The following is a 9,442-nucleotide window of genomic DNA, read 5'->3' as shown; positions in this document are numbered from 1 at the left end:
AAAAAAAAAAAAAAAAAAAAAAACTTTAGAAAAGTCTCAAAACGAACAACAGCTATAATATGCAACCAATAAAATATACATATGAAATAAGAGTTATATACTTGACAACAGATGTATATATCAGTATTACGGAATGGAAAAGGGACAGGAGATGGGCAAGAAGCAGCTACTCAAGGAGACAAGAGGTCCTAATTTAGCAAAGAACTTATGTGTTTAAACTCTAAGCCTGAACGTGACTTCATTAGGAGCCAAGCACATGTCTGAGGGCTGACCGGAAAGAGACCAAAGACTAAGATGCTATCAGAGGTTCTGTGGAGGAGATTCAGAAATACTGTAAGGAAGAAAGACTTTAGTAGAACTTTCAACCACTCAGAATGTTTGCCTCCATTTCTAGAAATGTATTTTCTAATCTATCCAAAGCAGGGTGGATACAAATTGATAAAAAAAAATTAAAAAGATGGGTTTTTCAAATTTTAAATTGGTTTTTAATTTTTTTAAATTAAATTATAATTACGTTTTCCTTTTTAAAAACAAACCTGCTTCAAATGAAATTTGAATTTAATACAGCATAGGCTACAATATACATTTAGTAGGCTTGTGCGAGTAGGCAGCTATTCGATCCAGCCACTTCGGATGGCAGTGATCCCATCCAGAGCTCTGGACTGGGTTCCCGCTTTGATTCGGCCAAAGTGTCTCCAACGCTTCGGAGCCACCTCCGAGATCCGGCCATAGGGTATAATGGGGAATCAATGAAATTTTTCATATGGCCTCAGCGGGAGCTACCATCCCTGCAGCTTTCACCCTGCTGCGTGTTAACCCACACAGTGTCACCCATGTCACGAGTTTTGCTTGTCCGCAGCTTGAGGTGCAGTGTCCCTCAAACCCCTGCACTTATGTCCTTGAAACTTGGCAGGCTTCGTGGCCTCAGCAGGGGCCACCATCCCTGTAGTTTTCAGCCCGCTGCACCTTAACACACATGCAGGGTCATCTGTATCATGAGTTTCACCTGTCAGTAGCTTGAGGTGCAGTTCCCCCCAAACCCCTGCATTGATCTTCTTGAAATCTGGCAGGCTTTGAGGCCTCACCAGGGGCTACCATCCCTGCATTTTTCACCACCCCCCGTGTCATAACACATAGACATGACATGAGTTTTGCTTTCAAGAATTTGGGGTGCAGTTCCCCCCCAACCCCTGCACCCAACTTCTTCAAGCTTGACAGGCTTCATGCTCTCAACATAGGCTACCATCCTTGCAAATTTCATCCAAATCAGACAAAAAAACAACAAAGTTATAGGTATTTCATTGATTTCCTATTATACCCTATGGCCGAAGCTTTTCCGAAGCACTTTGGAAGCTCCGAACCACTTCGGAAAGCCTAAAGACGCCAGCGCTTTGATCAGAACATGCTGCTTCAGCCTCTGAAGTGTCCATAGCTTCTCTGGATCTGAAGCACGGTCCGAAGCCTCGCACAGCCCTAACATTTAGCACAATCTATTAAAATAATTTAAATAAAATATTACGTTGAGTCAACAAGCCTTTGCTAAAAACTCTGGAGTTAAAGGTTGATATTCTTCTATATAAAAACAAAGGGGAAAATATCTAACTTTTGAGATCAGGCTTTAAAAAATACAGTACAATATTTCATGTATAAAGGCTGTGACCCTGCAAGGGATGCATGGTACATACTATCAATGCAAAGAATCAGCAAAGTCATCACAGGTGTTGGAACCTTGCCTCTTGACTCCAGTAGAGGCCTATTCTGAAGACCATCTATGTTAAAAATTGTGACAAAATTGCTGTAAGTATCACAGCAAGAGTAGTCTAAAGAGAACTAAAGAGAAACGTAGAAGATAAGATGACTATACTAAACCTATTTTCATAGCCTTGGACAAACTACAGAAAGATTGCTGCTGTAATGCAGATGCTGTTGAAATTTGGAAAGAACTTCAAGAAACATGAAAACAAGAACTTCAGGAAGCATGCCCCCTCCCCCCTGCCCAGCAGGTAAGTCTGTGGGGAGAGAAGGGATGGTACAGATCAAGGCAGAGGGAGAAAAAATTATTTGGGGGCACACCTCCCCAGCAGGTAAGTCTGTGGGGAGAGAAGGGATGGTACAGATCAAGGCAGAGGGAGAAAAAATTATTTGGGGGCACACCTCCCCAGCAGGTAAGTCTGTGGGGAGAGAAGGGATGGTACAGATCAAGGCAGAGGGAGAAAAAATTATTTGGGGGCACACCTCCCCAGCAGGTAAGTCCCACCCAACCAGGACCCCACTCATCTTACCCATGCTCCTGTGGCACTGTGCCTCACTGTGGGGGCCTTAATCTAGCCCTCACCTCTTCCCTCCCCTACGGAATGACCTGCTGGGCTGTGGCACGTACAAGCATGCACACAGGCACTCATCCCCCACCCCAACCTTGGATCAACTCCAAGAGGCTCCGAGATCTACCGACGGACTGAGATCTACTGGTTGGTGACCACTGGATTGAACTATGAGTGAATTTCCATTCCTTCCTAAAAATTCCATAATTTGTAGAAAAATGTGCAGTGTCCTTGACTTCCACTTTTCTTTACCTTTATAACAGAATCCAAAACAGCTCTGCCCCCACCGGACTTCATATAGGTGGTCGCGGGCAGGTTTCAAGCATTCTCCAGGCCCCATCCAAGGGGTGTGTCCCCAGAACTTATGCATCAGGTTACGCTCCACCCTGAGGGGAGCCCTGACAGTCTCCTGCCATGGGTTGATTCTCTATGTTCCTGGCGTGGGGTCCCTCCCAGGGTTTCTTGCTACTCCTGGTATCCCTCACCAGAGGCGTTCTTGGGGCTCCATTTCCCCTACACCCCAACCAAGCGCCAACCTTCCAGGCCACTGGATGATGAGCCTTTGGCCCGCTCCTCAGTTTGGCTACTCTCAATGATCACGGGGTGTACAATTATCTCCGCCTTCGCTGTCGTCCCTCCTCTGAGGCTCTTGCCCAAACTGGCCCTGATCTTTCTCCATGGCCCTGGACCCATGGAGGGTTTTCTGGGGCTGCCCTCCAGGCGCCCTCCAAGATAGGATAAGTCACAAAAAAAATGAAGAAGAGAATAAAAATAACGAAAAAGGTCTGGGTGTAGGATTCTGCCCACCCCACTCATGGGTCCACTGTCTTAGACTGTCTCTGGTCCCCCAACGTCATCCCTCTCTTTCTTGGCTGTCCTGCCAGTCTACATGGTGGGCTCCACTAGAGTGGGGTGAGCCCCTTTTAAGGGATCTCCATCTCGCTCCTACCAGGGCTGTCGGTTTCCCTGGGACGTTGGCTGGGGAGCACCTTCACCCCTCAGAGTCCCAGCCGCTTCTCCTGCCATTTACCCGCCGCCAGCTTTTAAATCCGCCGGGCGGCGGTTTTTTATGACTTTATCTGCCGGCGCCGTCACCAGCCAGCAATAAAAGTGGCTGATGAACCGTGCAAGTGTCTCTCCTTGGCGCAGCTTGCTCTGCCCTGCAAGAGGTAGTAAGTGTTTCTTCCTTTCAGGGCTCCTTCCCCCTTTCCTTGGGCATGACACCCCTTCCTTGGGTCGTCCTAGAGCCTCCATTTTTATTCCCCTGGGACAAACTCACTTTGTCACGTATTTTGCACGGCAGCTGCTGTGACAGTGGTAGGTATACATGATGATCTAAGGAAGCCTATGGACCCTGGTGTCCCCACGGCTCTATGAGGTCCTGCAATGCTTCCAGGAAAAATACCAGCTGCACAATATTAATTTAGCAACCCTGGTTAACCACTGCAAGATACAGGTGGTGGTAAGGGCGAGATATCATGCATGGACTTGCTACCCAGTGACAGCTGCCAGGCTGTGTGGGAGCGAATTTTCCACAAGGACCTGGAAACGGAGCACAAAGACCTGAACTAGCAGACAGTCCACTGGGCATTCTTGAAATGGGTATGGAGAAACAGTGCAGGACAGAGAGGTTTAGCAAACTGCCCTGGGCTAATCTGCCAGTAGCAAGCATAAACAATCGACCACCTCTTCTGGGACTGCCCATATGCCAGAGGTGTGGAAGAAAGTACGTGTACTCCTTCTGGTGGTGACAGGTGTCAAAATCCTGACCAGAAAAGTGGTCCTTTACGGGCACTTGACCAAACTCAAGGGGCCCCGATAGCCCACTTTGACCAATTCAGCTCCTGCTTCAGGTACGCCCTGTAGAAAACCAGGAACCCATTCACAAATAGGTACTCAGACCCTACAGTCAAAGACTGTATTAAAATGGGGCTGAGTGAAAAATAGCGATACTACAGGAAGACAGAAGAGAACAGGAAAGAGACTGCAGACCTCATAGGATGGACTGGTATACATTTTTCAGAGGCAAGCCCTCCGAAATAACAAGGACAACGGTGAGGACAGCGATGACTATGATGACAACAAGTGAAAGCACTGGAATGGTGATGGATGCATGGGTGCACAGTGCAAACTCTGTAACAGGACTAAAATAGTTTAACTGGTAAACTGTACTTTGGTCTGTCTAGGGAACCACAGGGGTCACTTGACAGGTTGGTAGACGTACAGTTATATACAATATTTATTTACATACATAGAAATAAATATTTTTGCAAAAAAACAAAACAAAACCATAGTTTGTGCTACACATAAATAAGTGCCAAAGTACTGTTCAAACGTGTTTATGGAGCACCTGTGCTAAAATTGAAGCCGTTAAAAAAAAAAGATAACATGCATCAATTGTGGATGAACTAAGTGTATGGGTACTATATGCAAACTGCTAAAGCCACGTTTAATTTCAAGGTTATTGTTTTCAGATTTGCTCCTCACTTACACATGCTCAGGGTGAGCAGGGTCTGATAGTATGGAGAGGGGGAAGGGGCTGTTAGTGGGGGAAAAAGTAGGGGAAGCAGAGAGCAAAGGGGCTACCTGATGCCCCCAGATTTATTTTCCCTGCTGTAGCAGTGGAAAGGGGACACATTCAAAGCAAACCTCCATTAGATTCTATACCTGGAAAACTATAAATTTTCCATGTATAGTATCTAATTACTGGGGAGTTATCTTGTACTCAGGGTCATCTAGTCCAGTAAATACAGTAATCTGTTAGAATTACTGGAAGGTCATCTTAAAGTTGCAGAGCAAGCAGTGGTGCAGGCAGTAAGGGGGCAGGAGAATCAAGTAGCCTGCCCCCTGCCCTGCCCCCCTAACCACTTGTCCCGCTACTGCCTGCAGCCTGTCCCCCCCAACACCCGGGCACCTGCTCCCCCACCACAGTGCCTGCCTCCCCTGGAACTTGTCTTTCCTGCCACCTGCCCCTCCCACACCTGAGCCCCCCTGGCATCTGCCCCCCACCCTGCAGTGTCTGGGTCCCCAGGTGCCTGCCTCTCTACCCCCCACCCCACCTGCCTGGGTTTGGCTTAATATTTGAACACCATTCAGCTGCCATATTTTGTTATCAGTATGAAAATTAGTACCTCTGCTCAGATGAAGCCACGCACAGTCGTTCACTCTCATCTTCCACATCAGCTCATGCAAAGAGATCTTGGCAAACCTTCCCAAGGAGATGAACCTTTTTACGTTTTTGAAGAACCGGCATTTGTTATGGCTAGAACCCCACAGCTCCACAGGGACTACTCGCTCTAGACATTCCCTCACAAAAACATACACCTGCCAGTGCTTGCTGTTCTGCTTAAGGAGCTCCCTGAAGGCAGAATCGGAGAGGTCTTGAGGACTGTGCCCCAATAAAGGTTTTTCAGGGAGCGTGCTTGAATCAGTTGAGGTCCTTTTCAGAAGTGGACGAGAATCACTTGCACCGCCTTCTCTGCTGCCTTCTCCACAGCTGTTTCTCGGACATGAACCTGGCCCTTCCCTAAGAGGATCTTCCCCTTGCCTGGGAATTTGTGTCCCCTCAGATGTTGGTGACTGATGCAATGGGTCAACTTTGCCTGAGCTGGCCTCAGACAGCTGAACAGGACAATTCTTTTTCAAAAGTACTAAATAGGGGCACTTGGCATGGTTCTTTAACAGTTCTTGAAACACATTCCTCATCTGCCAGTAGCGTTTGGGAAATCTCTTCTTTCTCCATCTGTGCCTCAGTGGGTTCTGGTGGCACTTTTGCTGCAATGTATTCCCATTTAGGAATATGGCTTCTACAAGTTGCTGACCCCCTTTTGGGGAGCACTTTAAGCGGTTCAGTAAAAATGGTTTAGGAAAACCTTCTTGGAAGCTTCTGAGAGAATATAAGAGAGAGCTTGTCCTAATGTACACGGCAGACCATACAGTTTTCTTTGGTAACTTCTTAGCTAAGTCAGTTGGATTCTTTTTAAGGCCTCTGTATTTTAAAGAATCATCTTCCACTTGTGCGACTTCTGCAGAACCAGCTGGAGATTTACAGGCGTCTTGCTCTCTGTTGGATTTTGTCCTTGTTTTGGTTCTAGGTTTAGAAAGCTTGTTACTCTGATCATGTAGCAGAAATGAATTCTCACTATCTGCCACAAACTTCCGGCTATCATGAGTGTCTAATGCTTGATGAGGAGCAGGCACTCTTGATGAACCACCCTCACTCCCTTGAGGAAATGATTCTACGTATTCCGAGCCAGCATCTTGGGATTTGTTTTTGTCTACATTAGAACCAAAGCTCTCAGTTTCTTTCTCCAGCTCTTCTGCTGTTATCTTCACCCTTTTGACTGAAATCTCAAGCTGCTCCCCACCACGTTTTCGTTTGAAAGGTGCAACTGCAGCTGCTGGATATAGATCACAGCTTCTCCAACTTCCCAGGTCTCCTATTGACATCTTGTCCTGTTTGCTTGTCCTACTATTCTGCCCAACAGTTTCCTCAGCAGTAGCAAAATGCTGATCATTAGACATGGGGACTCCTGATATTTTACTCTTTTGTCGCACTGTCATCACAGTACTTATTTCAGAGCTCTGCTTGCGTTTCCAGTTCGTCTGGGATAGGTAATTCCTACGAAACTTAGACTTCTTTTGCACATAATCAAGCAATACATTCTTTCTACGCTTTGAATATGCTTGCTTAACAAACACTGGGGATGGTTCCAAGTTATTTGAAATTAGTTCATAGAGAGGCAGCCCACAGATTTGGTAACAGCAGCTAGGAGGCACTAGCATAAAGACAGCACAATGTTCCAACAAATACATCATCAGGTCATCCCCTATCCTGCTCAGTAACGTTTCCCAGAGGCCATCAGTGTGAAGAGCTTCTGTTGAAGTATTAGGAAGGTAGTTGCATAGACCTACAGTAGATGTAACCAGCAAATGAGAAGTGTTTTCATCTAATAAGGAATACCCAAATGCAAGCACATTCTTCTTCTTTTTTTCACAAAGTCTCTGAACAACTCTTTTGATAACATCACTCATAGTAGAGAGCTGAAAAGGGAAAAAATAAAACAAAAGTTAACTTTCCTAAGACTTTTTTTGGGGGGACAAACCACAAATCCACCTTCAAAAGCATGCATGCTTAGCCCCAGACTCTGGTTGTAGATTTTGACTCTTCAAAACAAGTTGATCAGCCTGCACGTGCCACACTGCATCAGGCATTTTCAAATGTTACACAGACTTTTGTACACTGAAAGCAGGGATGAAGAATTTGGGCACGGTACTTACTCCCTCCCCCTTCATAAAACTGGGATAATGCTCTCTCCTCACCCGCAGTCCATCCTGTCTGTTTAGACTGCAGGATCCTCAAGTCAGAGGATCTACCAAGCTGCATTTACAGCACTTACTATACCATAGACCTAATCCCTCCAGGAATATGAATTCAATTATCTCAATTCATGAGAATCAAACAGGTCAACAGAAGAATAGCTTTGTTTATGCAGCAACTTAAGAGAGAAGTCTGCAAGATCATCTTCTCTCCTGTTTACTGAACACAACTGAAGGGGATCGCCTTTCTCTTTCTGCAACATGAGAATTGCATTATTCAGCCCCAATTACAATGGAGGCTGTTCCTTTTCAATTTTTAAATGCTCCTTCATGAGAAAGAGCAGAGCAAACAAGCCCTGGACACCCAACCTTTTGTTTTACCCAACCCCAGCCTAGGGACCAGGAACTTTGCGTTCACACTTCAGCAGGAAAAGAGGAACCCCTTCTCCCGACCCTCGCACAGCTTATAGCACTGGTTCTCAATGTTTTTAGACTGAAGGCACCTCTCAGGAAACATAACCCTCCCACCTGAAGAGACCTGAGGTCCCCCCTTTGAAAATACTAACTCCTAGTTCTTACTGGGTTTTTCTGTACTTTTTTTACTACAAATAGACGAAAGGCCTCAGAAAGACAAGGGCCAGTCAGAATGCTTTTGACATTCTAGGTTCCTGTCTGACATCACTGGGTACATCTTATGAATCATGGTGGCACATCTGATAGTGCTAGCCTTGCATGACACATTGTGGCACCCCCAAGAGGATCTCAAGACACCCAAAGGGCACGGCAACACACTGGTAGAGAATCATTGGTCCAACCTCATTTTAAAACTGCAGGGACAGCCCTACTGCAGTGATGCCTTGAACCCTGGGGTGCCTTGAACTTGGAGAGAGCTCCTGAGCAGGAATCCCAGCGCTCTCAGTTTTTAAAAAATGCCCAATTTTCAGTTTTTTAAAAAAAAGTAACCTCACAGCCACAGTTGTCTGTGATATATATATAGAGAGAGTGGTGTTTCATTTATATATTAGGGATGTTACATTAAAAAAAAAAAAAAAAAAAAATCACAGAAAAATATGGATTTGGAGTTTCTTTTTTTAAACCAAAAAATAAGGATTTTTTTTTTTTTTTAATTAGGGGATTTTAATTAAAAAAAAAAAAAAATCACAGAAAAATATGGATTTGGAGTTACTTTTTTTAAACCAAAAATTAAGGATTTTTTTTTTTTTTTAAATCAGAGAAAACCAAAATCCCTGCTCACCACATCCTTAAGCCAGGCCCCCAGCTCAGAGCAGCATCTTCTCTTGGGAGAGGAAAAGGGAGAGCTCCAGCTCCCTTCCCCCAAGCCTAAGTGCCTTCCCTCCTGGGACCGGGTCACCCTCCTGCATGTGTGCCCATGTGTGGGGGGGGTTGCAATGAGTGTGCGTGTAGGGGGTAATAATGGGGTGTGTACGGAGAGCAATGGGGGGTGCGCAAGTGGAACAATGTGTGTGCGCGCGTGTAGGGGGAACACTGAAAGTGAGAGTGCGTGTGTGAACAGGAAGCAGCGGGGGTGCGTGGAGTGGAGCAGGACGTGTACACGAGCGCGGCGAGACCCGGTGCGCGCGCATCTACCGCCGCCGCCTCCTCTCCCAAGCCTGGAGGCGGGCGAGGGTACAAGGGCCCCGGGGTCGCCGCAGCGGGCAGAGGCGAGCAGACGGCGCCCTCCCCCCCGCGCCGTGGCCCTCCCCCGGGGGTACCTGGCGGAAGCAGAGCGGGCGGGGCAGGGCGCGGGCGCCCCGCGGCACCGCCACCACGAGGCGCTCCGC

The 9,442-nt window shown here is 46.6% G+C and overlaps 1 protein-coding gene and 1 long non-coding RNA gene across 4 annotated transcripts in view; one reads left to right on the top strand and one right to left on the bottom strand.

Annotated features, from left to right (window-relative positions):
* Positions 1-7,123, bottom strand: part of TERT (telomerase reverse transcriptase) — a 60,212-nt gene extending 53,089 nt beyond the window's left edge. For all 3 annotated transcript variants that reach the window (XR_002095997.1, XM_019509205.1, XM_019509204.1), the window contains exon 1: positions 5,453-7,123. Coding sequence is in view for 2 of the 3 variants with exons in the window: in XM_019509205.1 (XP_019364750.1) it covers positions 5,453-7,106 (1,654 nt within the window). In the remaining variant the exon portion in view is untranslated. The remainder of the gene's footprint in view (positions 1-5,452) is intronic.
* LOC109291957 overlaps positions 1-9,442 on the top strand; it is a 22,072-nt gene that overhangs the window by 10,041 nt on the left and 2,589 nt on the right. Inside the window, exons 2-3 of the long non-coding RNA XR_002095998.1 lie at positions 3,932-3,936; positions 8,441-8,448. This is a non-coding gene — a long non-coding RNA (uncharacterized LOC109291957). The remainder of the gene's footprint in view (positions 1-3,931; positions 3,937-8,440; positions 8,449-9,442) is intronic.

Source organism: Gavialis gangeticus, unplaced genomic scaffold (genome assembly GCF_001723915.1).
Source record: "Gavialis gangeticus isolate Ggan-Ray unplaced genomic scaffold, GavGan_comp1, whole genome shotgun sequence".
Lineage (NCBI taxonomy): Eukaryota > Metazoa > Chordata > Crocodylia > Gavialidae > Gavialis > Gavialis gangeticus.
This window is presented reverse-complemented; position numbering and strand designations above follow the sequence as displayed.